The sequence below is a fragment of the Panicum virgatum genome, chromosome 6N, assembly GCF_016808335.1.
Source record: "Panicum virgatum strain AP13 chromosome 6N, P.virgatum_v5, whole genome shotgun sequence".
Lineage (NCBI taxonomy): Eukaryota > Viridiplantae > Streptophyta > Magnoliopsida > Poales > Poaceae > Panicum > Panicum virgatum.
Window position 1 is genome coordinate 34,474,538 of NC_053150.1, and position 18,329 is coordinate 34,492,866.

At 45.5% G+C, this 18,329-nt stretch overlaps 2 protein-coding genes across 2 annotated transcripts; one reads left to right on the top strand and one right to left on the bottom strand.

The window, feature by feature from the left end:
• Window positions 1-928: 928 nt before the first annotated feature.
• On the bottom strand, window positions 929-2,512 carry LOC120679653 (60 kDa jasmonate-induced protein-like). Its single transcript, XM_039961295.1, has 2 exons — window positions 2,140-2,512; window positions 929-1,748 (listed from the first exon to the last, which is right to left on the bottom strand). Exons 1-2 carry the CDS (start codon window positions 2,413-2,415, stop codon window positions 1,092-1,094), a joined length of 933 nt encoding a protein of 310 aa, XP_039817229.1. The 5' UTR covers window positions 2,416-2,512; the 3' UTR covers window positions 929-1,091.
• A 1,473-nt stretch (window positions 2,513-3,985) lies between these two features.
• LOC120678090 (60 kDa jasmonate-induced protein-like) lies at window positions 3,986-16,740 on the top strand. The gene is made up of 3 exons (XM_039959252.1): window positions 3,986-4,062; window positions 15,484-15,621; window positions 15,785-16,740. The coding sequence occupies exons 1-3, from the start codon at window positions 3,986-3,988 to the stop codon at window positions 16,485-16,487; spliced, it is 918 nt and encodes a 305-aa protein (XP_039815186.1). The 3' UTR covers window positions 16,488-16,740.
• The last annotated feature ends 1,589 nt before the right edge of the window (window positions 16,741-18,329 follow it).

Sequence of the window (18,329 nt, forward strand, 5' to 3'; positions counted from 1 at the left end):
GTTCAATCTGCTGCTGCATGTCACCAGCGTGCTTCTTCAGTTCCGATACCCTCTGCATTGCACTCACCATTGCGGTGAGCTTGCACTGCATCCAACCGACCCACATACCGCGTGTATTGCTCTTCTGACCTAATGAATCCACAGGTACTAGGGTATCCCTGCCCAAACCAAAACCCTAACATCAGTCCAACAACCCAAATCAGGAGCAATGTGCAAGCAATTCTCACCCGCATGTTGTTCGGGCACTTGTAGAACACCTGGTCATAGGTCGTCGGTTGCTTGCTCCAGATCCGGATCTCACGAATGGCACACTCAGGGCATTCCACGAGGCGGGGCTGATTCCCCAACCTGCTATCACCGCTTGCCGTGGAAGAAGACCCGCTCGCCACCCCTCCCTCACCGGACTCCAAACCTCTCTCATTTCGCCGAAGTGAAAGATGACAGTGGTGGCGCCGCCAAGGTTGGGCTCCAGTTTGGGACAAGAACGGTGAAGAAGATGGGTAGGGCCGGCCAGTTGGGTCGGGAGGAGGGGGGCTTATTGATCGATGTAGGGGTAACTAGGGAAATACAAAAATACGTACGCCTGTCGGTGAGCCCAGGGTAGGGGCAAGGGTAGAAATTGGCCTGGACTGGGCTTATTTGATGATTTGTAATAGTAGACTTCCAAACACGAACAATTATAATGATAGAAATCCAATTTACCCGAAAAATTCAGAGCCAAGAAAGAAATTAAATCATCTTTTGATATCAAATAAGGAATTTTCTCAACACTAAAAATGAGAGATCTTTGTGTTTAGTTGCCTCTAGGGGCGGAGCCAGCCCACCCTACCCCAAGAACTCATTGGAGGGAAAGGGGAAGGTGGAGGAGGATAGAGGGGAAAGGAGGAAGAAGAGGGAGAAAGAGGAAGGAGCCTCTAGGTGGTGAGACTGGCTCCTCCACTGGTTGCTTCTTTTATTATTTTAACACTAGAAAAACAATATCAAATTTACATCATCAGCCATATCAAAAGATTCTTATTTGTAACCATTTTAGATTATTTGAGAGTACATAGCCCCTCTCGCACATATAACTAATGGATAATGGGCTCGATCTACCAAGGGTAGTTTGACCATGAGATTGTAACTTCGATTTCTGCGCCACTCGTGCCGACGACACGCTCAACATGCTCTCCGGTGATCGCCGGATCGAACTGGACGGCACCTTTGACAATCTCCTCGCCGGAGTCGCCGCGCAGGTTCTGCTCGATCGTCAGCGGCTTGTGAAGTGGCACCGCGAGCGCTTGCCTCGCCAGCGGCACCAGCTCCCCGGGTTCCACAGGAACGCCCCCGCCGTCGCGCTCGCTGTAGAAGAGCACGCAGCCGGCGTCCAAGAGCTTGCTGCGGGCGATGACCCTCCCGTGAACGCCTGTTGCGGCGGCGCCATCGCCGTCTCCGCCTCCGGCCGGGAGAGCGGTAAGCTTCACGGCGACCCGGCCTTGGACGGCGTTGCTGAGGACGGCGTAGACTACGTCCGCGGGGCCGTACCCGGTGGCGACCGTCTCCGTTATGACCCTGTCGTAGGTGGAGAACTCGCCGGAGACGGTGTCGCAGAATACCCTCCCGGTGTTGCTGTCGTCCTGGTCGTCGCCGCCGCTGTCGTCGGCCTGCAAGGAGGACTCGCCGTGGTTGCCGTCGTGGAGTTGGAAGTCGAAGCCGACTGGACCGTACGCCGAGGTGGCCACTGACGGGCCGGTCAGCACGAGGTTGCCCTGTTTTGGTAGACAGAGAGGCACGAGGAACGTACATGGGTCAGTTTCATTTCTGGCCAGAACTCAATCCTTGGAGCACACCGCAGTAGAGCTGATTTGATGAGAACATTCTCGGAAGACAGAAAAAGAAAAAGAAAGCAGCAGAGTTGGGGAATCGATCGCACCTCGAAAAGAAACAAAATTGCATATAGTATTCTGTTCATCTTAAGTTCTAACAGAATTGGATTTGATGGTCCGATCTGCATCTGATTTGTCTAGTCGCTGTCCCTTTTAAACGCTTGAAAATGGATTGTATTCGTCTTCTACTTGATAAACAGTAGAGCTGATTTCTGATGACATGGATGATGCTAAAGGAGAAAGCAAGCAGAGCAGCAGAGCTGGGGAATGGCACCTCGCTGTCGCAGGGGCAGGGTTGCGGGGCGGCGGGCTCGTCGGTCACGCTCCACTCCCGGCTGTAGATAAGGTCGCTGCAGGAGTTGCCGCCGTAGAAGAAGATGGTGCCGCAAGGCGGGGACCTGTCTCCTCCTCCTCCACCGGCGGCGGCGGCAGCCGCAGGGACGCGCACGGCAAAAACCTCCGCCATGTCGCGGCCGTGCCTGGGCAGGTCGCCGTACGCGAGCAGCTCCTCCTCCGTCGGGGCGTCGCCGTAGCCGGTGGCTGCCGCCATGTGCTGTACAGTCGCTCCTCCCAGCAGAAAATGGGATTTTTTTTTTTAGTTGAGCAAAATGGGTATTTGGACTGAGATGTGAAGAGGATCTGGAAGCGATTGATTTGGGGAGCTTTTATTTCAGGGGACGAGCTCCGCTCGGTGCTCTGCTCTCTCACCAACCGTGGACAGCTGGTGGGTACCCAATACCCATATCCAAACCCTTACCCACCCATTTTGCGTAGGATATGGGTAGAATATTTTTTTTATCAAGATGGACAGCTAAGTTGGTACTTCAGAGCACCCTGATTTCCTGTGTATAGCAACAGGGTGTCTTTCTCTAATGCTTCAGAGCATCCAAAAATTCCTACACTTGAGCTGCTCTTACAAGAAACAGAAGTGCTAGTAGGATAGGCTAAAATTTAGCCAATACTTAAAAATTAAGAAAAGGTATGAGTGCTAGTTGGTGCTAAATATTAGCACTCACCTTTAGCTCCTCAAAACGTACTCTAATAGAGTCATAGAGAGAAGTGCTCCTAGTTAAGGATCAATTGACTAGCTAGAATAACACATATATATATATAAGCACTTTTCCGGTGCAGGATTTAATTACACGATTTCATAGAATGACATTTCATCTAAGTGCATTTGAATCCTCCAATGCAGTGTTTCATTTCAAGATTTCATAGACTAGCCATGTGAGCTATGTGGTTGGGTGCAATTGCATCAATGAAACTCAATACCAGTACCCAATGCAAGTTTCACTACTCCACGATACCTCATCACCACCGGTTCTAAAAGGCCTTCACCGCTAGTTTGCCCTACCGTTGGATTAAAGACGATAGTGATACGATTCACTATTACCGTCGGATCAAGAACCGACTGTGAAACTGGTTATAATAAAAATTCACCCGCTCCTGCTAAACTGCTGCACCGCTGCCCTCTTGCTGCTGGCCTCCTACTGCACCGTAGCCCTCCCGCACACCGCCGTGCTCCCGCTGCGCGCCACCCTCCCATGCTCCCGGAGAGGGGAGGAGCGGCAAGGAGTGGAGGAGTCAGAAAGAGCGGAGCGGTGGTGGGGGACTGGAGGATGGAAGGGGAGGAGCGGATGTGCGCCGCGCCATGGATGGGAGGCGTAGTGGGAGATGGGGGAAAGATGCGGCGTGGAGAGAGAAGGAACCAATTAGAGAAGATTGTGAAGAGTGGAAGAGGGAGGGAAAAATATACTTTGGTGGTAAGAGCATCACCGCCGGTCCGTATCATGAACCGGTGGTGATAAGACATTTGAGATATACTGCTCTGTAGTAGTGTTTCAACAAGTTTCATAGTCTTGGAAACAGAGTGACACAGTTTCATCTTGATGAAATTTCATCTCCTTTCCTTCATAATGACCTTACCATATCATCACAGATGGTGACATGTCACTGTATTTAATACGTATGAAACCTATATTAAACTTGCATCGGGATTAGCCTTAAGTCAAGTTTCAGCACACATGTTTCCTATTGTATATGTTTTGCAAACACTGAAACAAGTGCTCACGTTCACCAACCAGGCACCCCTTTCTATATATACACACACATCAGACGCCATGGAAGTTCATCCTAAGTTGCTTGCTATGGCGCCTGAAAAGTTCGCTCCGTCTCAGACGGTGACATTCAATGTCAGGTCGGACTCGTACACGACGTTCATATCCACTCTCCGGGGCGCACTAGCGGGCAGCAAACCCGACAAGGTGAAGGACCGCCCCGTGTTGGCCAAGCAGACACTACTACAAAATAGGACTTTGTTCCTAGCCATTTGTCCCGGCAGCCTTTGGGCCCGGGACAATAGGTGGCTTTTGTCCCGGGTCCAACGGCTAGCCGGGCCAGGGGGGGACGGGGGCCTTTTGTTCCGGTTGGAGACACCAACCGGGACAAAATGGGAGCCTTTTGTCCCGGTTGGTGGTTCCAACCGGGACAAAAGGCCCGCGTAGCCTTTTGTCCCGGTTGGAACCACCAACCGGGACAAAAGTCCCCCCTTTTGTCCGGGTTCGTGCCTCCAACCGGGACAAAAGGCCTTGCGCCCCTTATCCCCTTTCCTCTCCCCCCGCCCGAGCCATTCAGCTCACTTGTTTTCTTGCTGTTCTTGGCTCGGGATAGAGGAGTTCTTGCTCATTTCTTCACCACATTTGTGAAGATCTTTGATTCCCCGTCCATCCATCTGCTCTAAAGGTTTGAGGCTTGTTTTTCTCTTCTTCCTTGGCTTGTATAGCTCATTTCATACTTTAGAAATAGAGAAAATGTGTAGCTAGCTCATTTCTTGGACATTTAGCTAGCTAGATTGCATATATATGTAGGTGTAATTTTTTTTTAGATTTAGATGAGTATATGGATAGTAGAAATTTTTAGAATGAGTGTAGATACTTCATGTGATGTACTTGTATATATGACCATATTGTGGATAGTTGATTTTTTTATTCGTGAATGAATTAATGAAATGAGTATATTATAGAATTTTTTGTATTATGAATGGATTATTTTGACACTCTAGTGATGTATTTAATCAGGCTCACATTGAAACCATCTAGAAGCTAAAAAAATCTTTTTCTGCGCCAGCAAGAAATCCGTTAGAACATTTTGCGTTCCAACGCAAGGACGGTTGAAAACCTTTGTGTTGTTGACCGAATTTTTAAATTTCATGTATAGTACTCCTTTGTTAAGTTCTGTAATGGATTAAGTACCCCTTTTAATTAATCAAGATGTATGATGGATATTGCATATCTTTTAATTATTCATGTTATGTTACATTTAGTTTAATTTAGGTTTGATATATTTTATTTATTCGATACGTGTAAAGAATTCAAATCGATTTATTTAAAATGCAGATGGACCGGCAATGGATGTACAATGCTGACCGACGTTCAAAAGAATTCATTGATGGCCTGCATTATTTTTTGTCTGTGGCTGAGGCAAACAAGCAGAATGGTTTTATGTGCTACCTGTGTGTTCATTGCAACAATAACAAGGATTACTCATCTTCAAGAATCCTACACAGCCACATTTTCGCAAATGGTTTCATGAAAAAGTTTGTTTGTTGGACGAAGCACGGAGAACAGGGGGTTACCATGGAAGACAATGAAGAAGAAGATTTTGACGACCACTTTCCCGGGAATGCTAGAATCGGTGCATTCGATGACGATATTCCCATGGAAGAGCCCGAAGTAGATGTAGCAGAAAATGATCCCAGCGACGATCTGGGGCAAGCATTGCACAATGTGCAGGCAGACTGTGAGAGTGAAACGGAGAGGTTGAAGTTCCAGAAGTTGTTAGAGGACCACCATAAGTTGTTGTACCTAGATTGTCAAAATGGATTTAAGAAACTTGGCACCACCTTGGAGTTGCTGCAATGGAAGGCGACAAATGGTGTATCCGACAAGGGATTTGGTGAATTACTCAAACTTGTTAAAAAAAATGCTTCCTAAGGACAATGAATTGCCTGCCACAACGTATGAAGCCAAACAACTTGTTTGCCCTTTGGGACTGGAAGTGCAAAAGATACATGCATGCCCCAACGACTGCATCCTCTACCGAGGCGAGTACGAGAATTTGGATGCATGTCCCGTATGCAGTGCATTGCGTTACAAGATTAGAAAAGATGATCCTGGAGATATCGAGGGGGAGCCTCCCCGGAAGAGAGTTCCTGCGAAGGTCATGTGGTATTTGCCTATAATACCACGTTTGAAGCGTCTGTTTAGAAATAAAGATAATGCTAAGTTGATGCGATGGCACAAAGAGGAACGCAAGAAAGACTCGATGTTGAGACACCCCGCTGATGGGTCGCAGTGGAGAAAAATAGATAGAACGTACCCTAAATTTGATTTGGATGCGAGAAACATAAGGTTCGGTTTGAGTACGGATGGCATGAATCCTTTTGGTGAGATGAGCAGTGGTCATAGCACTTGGCCTGTGACTCTTTGTCTGTACAATCTTCCACCATGGCTCTGCATGAAACGAAAGTTCATCATGATGCCAGTGCTTATCCCGGGTCCAAAGCAGCCCGGAAATGACATTGATGTGTACCTAAGACCATTGGTCGAAGAACTCTTATTGCTCTGGGGCGATGAAGGTGTACGGATGTGGGATGAATACAAACAGGAAAACTTCAACCTACGAGCATTGCTGTTCGTAACGATCAATGACTGGCCTGCTCTTAGTAACTTGTCAGGACATTCGAACAAGGGATACAAAGCATGCACACACTGTTTAGATGATACCGATAATATATGGTTGACTCACTGTAAGAAGGTTGTATACATGGGTCATCGTCGGTTTCTTCCCATCAGGCATGCGGTACGAAAGAAGGGCAAGCATTTCAAAGGCCAAGCGGACCACCGAACAAAACCGATGCACCGTAGTGGTAAAGACGTCTTCAACATGGTAAAAGATCTAGAAGTTGTTTTTGGAAAGGGATCTGGTAGCCAACCTGTTCCGAACGAAAACGGAATGGCGCCCATGTGGAAGAAGAAATCTATATTTTGGGAGCTACCATATTGGGAAGTCTTAGATGTTCGTCATGCAATTGATGTGATGCACCTCACGAAGAATTTTTGCGTCAACCTGATAGCATTCTTGGGAGTGTACGGAAAGACAAAAGATACAGTAGAAGCACGTCAAGAATTGCAACGTATGGAAGAACGAGATGCCTTACATCCACAACAGCGAGATAATGGACAACAATACTTAAGTCCTGCCAGCTATACTCTTAGCAAGGAAGAGAAAGAAACCATGTTTGACTGCTTGAGCAGTATAAAGGTTCCATCTGGATACTCATCCAATATAAAAGGAATCTTAAATTTGGCAGAGAAGAAATTTACAAATCTCAAGTCCCATGACAGCCATGTGCTTATGACCGAACTTCTTCCGGTTGTGCTGCGGGGGATTCTGCCTGATAACGTCCGGTTAACCATCGTGAAGATATGTGCCTTCCTCAACGCAGTTTCTCAGAAGATAATTGACCCGGAGAATTTGATAAAGCTGCAAAACGATGTGGTGCAATGTCTTGTTGGCTTTGAGCTGATATTTCCACCATCTTTCTTCAACATCATGACGCATCTTCTAGTGCACCTTGTCAAAGAGATTGATATTCTCGGACCAGTATTTCTACACAACATGTTCCCATTAGAAAGGTTCATGGGGGTACTCAAGAAATGTGTTCGTAATAGAGCTCGTCCAGAAGGAAGCATCGCCAGTGCCTACGGAACTGAGGAGGTCATTGACTTTTGTGTTGACTTTATTGATGACCTTAAACCGATTGGAGTCCCTGAATCGCGATATGAGGGGAGACTAACTGGAAAGGGTATATTAGGAAAGAAATCTTATGTCTGCACAGATGATTTCTCATTCAAGAAAGCGCATTATACGGTTCTTCAACAATCATCCTTGGTTGACCCATATATCGAGGAACACAAGAAAATTCTGCTCTCCAATTTCCCGGAAAAGTCTGAGGCATGGATTACACGTGAGCACATGAACACTTTCTGCAGCTGGTTGCGGAAGCATCTAATGCATAACATGGATATAAGTGAACAACTGTTCTTATTGGCTAGGGGACCATCTTGGAATATCTTAACATACCAAGGGTACGAGATAAAGGGAAACACATTTTATACGATAGCCCAAGATAAAAAGAGTACCAACCAAAACAGCGGTGTTCGTATGGATGCCACGGACAGTAATGGAAAAAAAGACACATATTATGGCTACATTGAAGAGATATGGGAGCTGGATTACGGTCCCAATTTCAAGGTGCCTCTATTTCGTTGCCAATGGGTTAAGCTATCTGGAGGAGGGGTAACAAAAGATGAGTATGGGATGACAATAGTTGATCTCAACAATCTTGGGTATAGAGACGAGCCATTTGTCCTAGCCCAGGATGTCGCTCAGGTTTTCTACATTAAGGACATGTCCAGCAAGCCAAAGAAGGGGATCAACAAGCAAAAGGATGAGCCTAAGCGACACATAGTTCTATCAGGAAAGAGAAACATCGTTGGAGCGGAGGACAAGACAGATTTTTCAGAAGAATATAATAATTTTGTTGCCATTCCACCTTTCGAAGTAAATGCTGATCCATGCATCCTGCTAGCCAATGATGATGCTCCATACTTGCGCCGTGATCATAATCAAGGGACATTTGTGAAGAGAAAGTCTGTTACCGCTAATCCTTCATGTACTTGAATCATTTTATATTATTGTATAAAAACATAATCGCAATTCGAATACTTTTATTATATATGTACTATACAATTATACTTTATGTGTTATTTATATTATTTTATATATTTTTCACTTAATTACTAGACTCAATTATAATTTTCATTCAATAATGGATTACTCAACTAATTTTATTTATTTCATGAAATTACATTCACATTAACACACTATACTCTCTCACTAACACACACTATCTCTCAAACTCACACACTACTCATTAATATCATGAAATTGCTTAATTTTATCTAAAATTCACTTTTTAAACGTTAATATCGTGATAGAATCCACTTTCTATCGAAAAGCAACAGTTTGAAAAAAAATTTCACCTAATATATTTTTGCATGGTCAAAATAACAAATATGATTTCAAAAAAGTTAGATATTTCATTGACCCAATCACTTGAATGAAAATTAATTATTTTTGTTGCGTGTATCAAGTTTATATAGAGATAAGAAATTTTGTTCCATAATTTTTGGAATCATAATTTTATTAACTGAATTAACAAATGAAAGCCAATTTTAAAAGAGAAGTAAAAAAGAAACAAAAACAAACATAACATTAGGCGGGAACGAGGGAAAACGGGCCCCTTTTGTCCCGGGTGGTAGATCCACCCGGGACTAAAGGTGGGCCGCGGGCTGGGAATTTTCCCGGCCCGCCCAAAAACCCCTTTTGTCCCGGGTGAAGCCACCACCCGGGACAAAAGGTCCTTTTGTCCCGGGTGGTGGCTTCACCCGGGACAAAAGGCCCCCCCCCCATATATTTCCTTCCTCCTTCGCCCTTCTCCTAACACTTCTCATCTGCGCCCGTCCTGCTCCCCCCACCGCGCGAGCCGAGCACCGCCGCCATCGACGTCGCCGCCGCCCAGAGCCCCAACCTCACGCCGCCGCCCAGAGCCACCGCCACCGCCGTCCTGCTCCCCCCACCGCGCGAGCCGAGCACCGCCGCCATCGACGTCGCCGCCGCCCAGAGCCCGCCCCGACCTCACGCCGCCGCCCAGAGCCACCGCCGCCGTCGTAACGCCCTCGCCACCATCCCCTGCTCGCCATCGACCCGCCGCTACAGGCCATCCCAGCCCACGCCGCGTACCCAAAGGTAGAGCTCGATCTCGTCCCCTCCAACACTAACAGAATCACCACGCATGCTTGTCTCTGCTGCTCTCAAATGTAGGTGCATTGATGCTTGGTCATCAAATAGGAAATGAGGCTTCACAAAACTATTATAGTGTTCACCCTGAATCTGACTTAAATCATCTGTCACAAATAGGAAATGGAAGGAAATAAGCTCACGGATCGACACAAATGCACCGTGTAAATCATCTGTCAAACTTACAGTACCACAACAATGACTAACATAACTTTCTAATTATGATCTGCATGAGAGAAAAATTATTGATAAGTAATTGACATGAATCTATGAATTTACTATAATAACATTCAGGGTCCAACATAATTGACGTAAATTGCTGACTTCGATTTACTAGAAAGAAAACTCTTGGCAAGTAAGTAACATGGATCCATAAATTTTCTATAACATTTACTAATAAAAAATTTTTTAGTTTCGTGCTACTTAGACCTAAGTCCATAAAATCAACCACAACAAAAGAACCTGATGAAATCGGCACAATTCAAAGAAAGTAGCAAATTATATGGTTAATTTAGCATTGTACAGGATCAATGAAGGTCTAGAAAATTACGAGAATTATGTACTAAGAAGCATGGTAAACTAGTATAAGAGCGATCAATCATTCAACAATACATTTGTTATACCTAAAAGGTAAAAGTAATGCAGCAGCCTGGTACATAAACTACTAAAGCTGCCTGTACCTAAAAATAGATGGAATCATACTGGAGAAAGGCCGAATCCCACTGCATTTGACACCGAGGTTTCATCTCCTAAAAGATCGTCCTACTACGAGAGTCCCCTCAACACCTTCTCCATTCCATTGAACCCCAGAACCTCTCGCTACATTGGGAAGCTCCTGCCTCTGTATAGTTCCCCAATGTTCTTTAATTTTTAGTTTTCAGAGTGTGTCGAGTGTTTGCAGCACTGAGATCGACATCGTCGACCAATTATGGCTCATTTTCAGTAGCTAGGAAGCTACACTCATGTAACTTTGGGACATGCTCATAATTTGAAATCATAATTTAGAGTTCATGTTATTTAGAGTGAAATCATAATTTGTTGTTAAGAGTGAAATCATAATTTATTGTGTAAATTAAAGGTATATTTACAAATTTTTAAATGTATGAATGTATGTATGTATGTGTAAAGTGAGTTTACAAATTTTCTATAACATTCAGGGATCAAGTTCATTTCTTGAATTACTTAGAGAATATTACTCGACCTCGTCCATCGATCGGTACTTAGTCAAATGCTCGCAAATATGTGGATTATTTAGATAATTTTTTAAGGGTTTTATTTGTATTCATATTTTAGTTACGATGGACCCGCGACACACAGACGCGGAAGACGAACAGTTCTTGTTGAATATGATTGGCGAAGGTCAAGGAGATGTCGCTGAACAAGCTGATGATGGCAGCAATACCGACATATATTTGAATATGTCCGGTGATGGAATTGAGGCACCATCTATTCAGGATGACGCTGCTGCTGAACAAAGTGCTAATGTACATATCACAACTATAATTATTTGTAGTGATAATCATATTTTCATCTGAATTTATATGAATACTATGAATGTTTTTTATAGCCGTCTGGATCATCGTCGCAGCAGAAAAAGACGAAGCGAGGCCCAACAAAAAAACTGGAAGGGCGGTTCATTATAACGAAAGTTGGTCCAGATGGCGAACCGATCGCTCCAGAAGCTGCCGCCAAAAAATTCATAAGACAATCCGGATGTATTGTCAGGGACCACATCCCGATCAGCTTTAGGCTCTGGAAAGCTTCCAATCCAAGCGAGGAACGGGATGCGGTACCCGAAAGAGAAAAAGAATGGTGCTGGCGGGAGCTTAAGAAAAACTTCACGGTTCCAGCTGAATCCGAAGAAATATGCAAGCGCTGGACCCTGAGTAAGATGGCCGAACAACTGCGATCATTCAAGAAAATTTTGACGAAGAAATATATCAAGACCGGGACCACACCCGTATTTACCGGCGAGCTCGAAAAGCTCAGGGGTCACTGGGATGCATTTGTGGAATACAAGTCTTCAGAGCTTGGGCTTCAGAAGGTGCAGAAGGCCAAAGACAACGCCTCGAAGAAAGTGTACCATCACACTCTAGGCCAAGGAGGCTACAAGCTTGCAGTACCCAAATGGGAGAAGATGGAGCAGGATCTGCTTGACAGAGGCATCCGACCTGCGACCATGAACTGGCCTGAAAGGTCAAGGTCCTGGTTTTATGGTCACGGGGGAAGCTTGGACCCATTGACTGGTGACTGCATCTATGGGCCAAACATCCAGCGAGCAGCCCAGAGACTACAGGAGGCCATACAAGCAGCGGCCGAGGGAACATTCCAGCCGGATAGAGAGAGGGACGAGCTGACTTACGCCCTTGGGAATCCAGAGCATCCGGGCCGCACAAGAGGCAAAGGCGTGGTTCCGTGGAAGTATGGGTTCAGGGATTACATTGATTCATATAGAAGCCGGCAAAGAAGAAAGAATGATGAGCGGGAGCACCTGCAAAGGCTAGAGGAACGGCTCATGTCACACGATCAAAGACTGGAGGAAGAGGTTCAACGCCAAGTGGCCGTAGCAATGAGCCAGCAACAGCAAGCGCAAACGTTGCCTCCAGAGCCTAGTGTCGCAGCCGATCACCTGTCTCAGCGGAAAAGCAGCTGCGCTTCCACAGACGTCGCCACCGCCGAGCCCACGGGGATCCAGGCCGCAGTTGAAGCATCGGCCCCGCAGCGATTTCCAGTGGATGAGATCACCCACCGGACACCTTGTGACCTGCAGACTGCCGTTAAGAACTTAATGTTCACTGTTGCGTACGGTACCGCCATGCCAACCGAACCAGGCGACGTGTACCACAGGCAGCAAATTCCGCCTAGATACACAAGAGTTGGCGTGGAGCAGGTGTGCCAGGGTTGGGAGACGCTCGAGCTTGATATTCCTGGAGGCGATGGGGAGAGGACACTAGCAGAAGCCATTCATGGCTACATCCTATGGGATAAGCGCTACATTGTCCTAAAGTCGGATGATCAAACACCAAAACCGGCATCTCAGCATGCCTCTCCAAGACCGGCATCTCCGCAAAACTCCCCAAGGGCAGCACTGTCTCGGCAAGGTTCACCGGCACATTCTCCATCACCATCATCTCATGCGCCGATGAACACTCAAGCGTCACCGTCGCCTCCATGGTCACCCCCTCCGCCGCCGGCAAAGAAGCAGAAACGGCCGCCGGCAAAGAAGGTAGCTGCACCGGCTAGGGAGCCTCCAAAGAAGAAGGAAAAGAAGAACAAAACCAAGGAGGCTCCTATTAAACCCTGGGACATGAGCCTTGAAGAATGCGATCGGATAACTCAAGAAAGAGTTAAAGAGCACTTCAAGCCGAAGCCGAAGCCGGAGCCCGAGAAAGTCATAAATCCGATAGATTTGAAATTTTTTAAGGGAATGTGCGAAGCAAATAAGAGAAAATTCATTCCGAGAGACCCCCGTTCAGACTACGAACGCACAATTATCAAAACTACTGAGAAAAAGAAGAGACAATCAAAGTCGTCGTCGTCCGACGTTCCACAGCTCGGAGCCCAAAAGATACAATCAATAGAGGCTCTCGTAGTGGGACAGACGACGCAAGAACAAGACTTTGTTACATTTCTGAAAGAATCAAACCTGACGGCCGCTCAGATTGCAGGGGGAGAAGATATTCCAAAGGCCGATGTGGTCGTCAAATGGACGTTTGAGATCGGCAAAACTCTTGTACCCCCCGAAGTAGTGTCTGTGCTTCCAACGCAAATGTATAAGCTGCACCAGCACTACATGCGTGCGATGGCCGATTGCATCTTCATGCAGGGCGCAAAGATTAAAGATGATGATTTCTTACGAGGGGAGGCCATTATATGGATAAACTGGGAAGAAATTTACCAACTATTCCATCAGGAGGCCCTCGACATCTCTATGGTCGGCTTGTGGGTTCTGTAAGTATTTTACTCTCCTTACGTATTGTTTTGCATGATCTCAACATACTGATCTCTTGATTTATTCGGTATCATGTAGAATGGAGATACATACTTGCAGAAGAAAGGGATACTCTCACCTCGGCTTCATCGACCCAATTACTTGTAATTGGAGGCTTCTACGGGACAATCCCGATGACATATTCCAAAACTTGTTCAAGTACATAAGCGTTCATCACAACAAGCAAATGATATTGTTTCCTTACAACTTTGCGTGAGTGATTCCTTCCGTCTAACTCTTTCTATTCTATAATCGAATTGTTTAAACCTTAACTACCAAGAACTGCCTCCGTATAATCTTGCAGTGAACACTTTGTCCTAATTGTCATAATTCCCGAGAAGAGCCTACTCGTGGTTATGGACTCATTGAGGAGACCTCCAGAACAATACGAAAATCTTCTTAACATGATGAAAAAGTAATTCTACCACTACTCCGTCCATGACCGATAATTTGAATCACTTTGTTACTTGACTATAATTGTTCTAATCATGCACAGGGTTTGGAAAGAATTCGCTAAAAATCATCCAGGCAAATTTGACAAGGAATTGAAGATCAAGACAGATTTTCCGGTACGCGCTTGGATGATTCGTTGCACGATTCATTAGTTTTATTATATATTCATGTAAATACCTGATAATTTCTTCTCTCTTAAAGTGTATGAGGCAGAAACCAGGCACTGTATTGTGCGCATACTATGTATGCGAGAACATCCATGGTCTGGTAGGTCCTCCAAAGGGCTGGACAGATTGGGAGGAGGAAGTAAGTAAAAAAACTTGTTAATATTTGAACTCGTATTTTAATTAGTCAAAATTAATTATCCCCTTTTTCCATAGGTCGGGGAGATGCGCGATAAACTCATACCGGAGGAAAAGATTATGGCGATTCAAGAACAATTCTCCGGATTTATTGTTGAGCAAGTCCTCGATCCAAAAGACGAATTCTACTATGATGGAATATCTAATATTGACAATCACAGTAAATATGACAATATACGCGTATATATGTAATTAAGAACGAATATAACTGTGTAAATATATATGTGTGTCTATGTATTAAATTTCTATTTATGAGTATGTATGTATGTATTAAATTTCCAAAAGGCGAATTCTACTATGTAATTAAGAACGAATATACCTATGCAAATATGATGGAGTATGTATGTATTATATATATAAGCACTCCAATAATATATATGTGTATATATATATTTATATAATATTGGTCCTAAACATTTTCATATGTAAAGGAATTCACATGTATAGATATGTTTATACATATATATATATATAAGTGAATTAATTTATATATGAAAACTATCTAGGACAAATATTATATAAGTAACTATATATATATGTATATATTAGTGGAGATCATACACACTGAATTCCAATACATAAGTTTAATTGAAATGCAAAAGTATAATTGAAATAGAAAAAGAATTGAGAAAAAAAAATATGGAAAAAAAAGAGACCTTTTGTCCCGGTTGGTAACACCAACCGGGACAAAAGGGTGCGCCAGCCACGTGGGCGCTGGCTGCACCTTTTGTCCCGGTTGGTGTTACCAACCGGGACAAAAGGTCCTCTTTTGTCCCGGTTGCCACACCCGGGACAAAAGGGCACCCTCTTTTGTCCCGGACAGGCGTTCCCGGTTGGGAAACCGGGACAACAGCGGTTTCCCAATCGGGACAAATCAACGTTTTTGTAGTAGTGAGACCGGCGAGACCTCCCAGCCTCCGCGGTGGATCCACGTCGTGCTCACCGGCGACGACGGCGCCGCACCCAAGGTGGCCATCCGCAGCGACAACGCCTACATCGCTGGCTTCGCCAACCGGCCCAAGGGCAGGTAATATTTATATACATGCATCAAAAATTGAAACTTGTTCAACTTTTATTTATATATCCTCGTTCGTCATTCTTCAATCATCGTCCCGATTTTTGGACTTGTTCGTGTCGATTTGGTTCGAAAATGACGAGACTGAACTTGTTTCGATCATGATCCGATGCAGCACTGAAGACGTGTGGTACCAGCTGAGCGCGAGGAACAGCACCCAGCTCTTCGAGGGCGCCAAGATGGTCGGCTTCAACGGCCACTACTCGACGCTAGTCGGCGGCCAGGGCGTCAAAGACCTGCCGACCCTGAAGCTCGGCAAGGAGAGGACGTTGGAGGCCGCCACCGTCCTCTGGAGCTACAAGCAGGACAAGCTGATGGGGTGCGCCGACGCCGACTCCGCCGTCGCCGCCGACCCGCAGCAGAACCTGAAGAGGAAGCTGGCGCTCCTCGCCGTGACCTTGTGCGAGGCCGCGAGGCTGGAGCCCGTGCGCGTCGAGATCGACGGCGGCTGGCAGCACGAGCTGTCCATCACCGACAAGGAGGTCCTCTACATCGGAGACTGGAGCGACCTCTCCACGGCGCTGCTGGCATGGCAGGCTGGCAAGTTCAAGAACGACGCCACGCATTTCTCCAAGTTTGAAGGCCTGATCGGGATTAGCGACGGTAGCGGAGCTCTGGCGGTGGTGCAGCTCCTGCTCAACAAGCCACCGAAGAAGGGCCTCTTGGCCTGGCTCAAGCACCTGTGGGGGCTTCTGGTGAGGAAGAACAACTCCGAGCAGGTGCTGCAGGAGGAGAAACAATACTACGATCAGCAGAAGCCCGAGAAGGGGAAGATCAGGCGGGGACCAAAGAGCTCATCCATCGTTAACCCTCTTTGATTCACCAGCTATGCACCACTTGTCCGAGAACAAAATCAATACAAAGCATTGCATGCATAATGCATGCGAGAAGCTTTCTCGGTACAAAAAACAGCCTCCAAGTCATAAGTTCACAGCATGGATATATGGTGTCAGAAGTGCAAGGAATTTGTAAGTTCACAAAATAATGTGGAGTTTGTAATAAGTCGTCGTTCACAGAATAAAGTCGAGGTTGTACGTCATTTTATAAAAAGTTCAGTTTGCAATCCTTCAACATTACATAAAATTATGGGGTGCGGTTGAATGTATCGTAATCTGATTACATGTGGTAACAGATCACGTGACATCATGTTGTTTGTTTCGGTACTCTTATAATGGGATGACGCCGTGATCGGATACGGCCCTTCCAGCAACACTAGGCCAGAAATGATTTGTGCTGGCACACCCCTTTTACCGTGCTGGCGGGCGTAGTTGGCGCCTGCTAGCACAAAATGATAAGGGCCCACTTGGGCAATGCTCGCCAGCACAGAAGCAATCTGTGCTGGCGGGTCACCTAACTGGCTGCCAGCAAAGATGATCTCATTTGTGCTGGCGGTCAGTTATGTGGCCCGCCAGCACAGATTCGTTCTGTGTTGGCAGTTGCACTATATGGCCCGTAATTGTGAGGTCTTTCATCGAGACTAGTGACCTGATGTTTGATGAGAAACCATTCGGCACTTTCAACCCGCGCAAGCACTTGCACACAACGGTTCTCTCATCTTGTGTTAGATTGTAGCTAGACGGGGAAGGTATTGTTTTCCATTAGGATGTGGTATGGGGTGGAGATCTTTTCTGATTCCGAGTGCAACCAAATCCTTGCGTGATTTCAATCCATCTTTTACCTTCCCTAATATCCCCAACAAACCGGCGGTGTTATCAAACACATTCTTCTGTAGATGCATACCATCAATGGCATGGCCACTACTAGAAAATCTCTCATTAGTACCAGTCGGGAACCCCCGATTTGTACCGGTTTCCCGACCGGTACCGCTCCTCCGGTACTAAGTGCACGCGCACTTAGTACCGGTCAGCTGGCCCGGTACTAAACGGCCTGTTTAGTACCGGTTGGTAACACCAACCGGTACTAAATTGCTGGCCACGCCAGCAGCTAGGCCGAGCAGTTTAGTATCGGTTGGTAATACCAACCGGTACTAAGGGATTTTTTTTTTCTTTTTGATGCTTTATATTTGTTCTCTTTTCCTTTCAATTTCAATTAATTAGTATTAGTAGTCGTACTCGCAGCGGTTTGTGTATTCGTACTCGTATCTAGAATTTGTATTTGTATATGGAGCAAAGCAAATAAAAAATATATATACATACATGGATAAAAGAAATGTTAGAAATTATATACATACATGGATAAAAGACAATAATATTTACAAGTATGCATTCTCATATTTTTCCGACAAATTCTTCAATAATTCTAATCATCTGCATCGTCATCGGCACCGGCATCCTTCTTGCGGCGTTTGTTGAGTTTATCAGCTCGAGCCACACTTATCATTGGATCGGAATGAAATTCACCTTTTGGATTTATCACCTCATCCAACAGGAATCCACAGAGTGCTTCTTGAATTGCCCTGATTCTTTCTGGTTCGATGAGGTTCTCTTTCATACTCCAAATCTGTCAACAACAAATAAACACCAATAGTTTAATTTAGTACCTGCATGGAATTAGATACAAGAAATTGTTACTAATGTTATGAAATATTCATACTGTTTGAATAAATGAAAGTAGATTTGTGATATTCATACCGGCTTGTGGTCCCTGACATAACATCCACATTGATTCACCATCGTCGTCTTCACACCCTTCGGAGACTT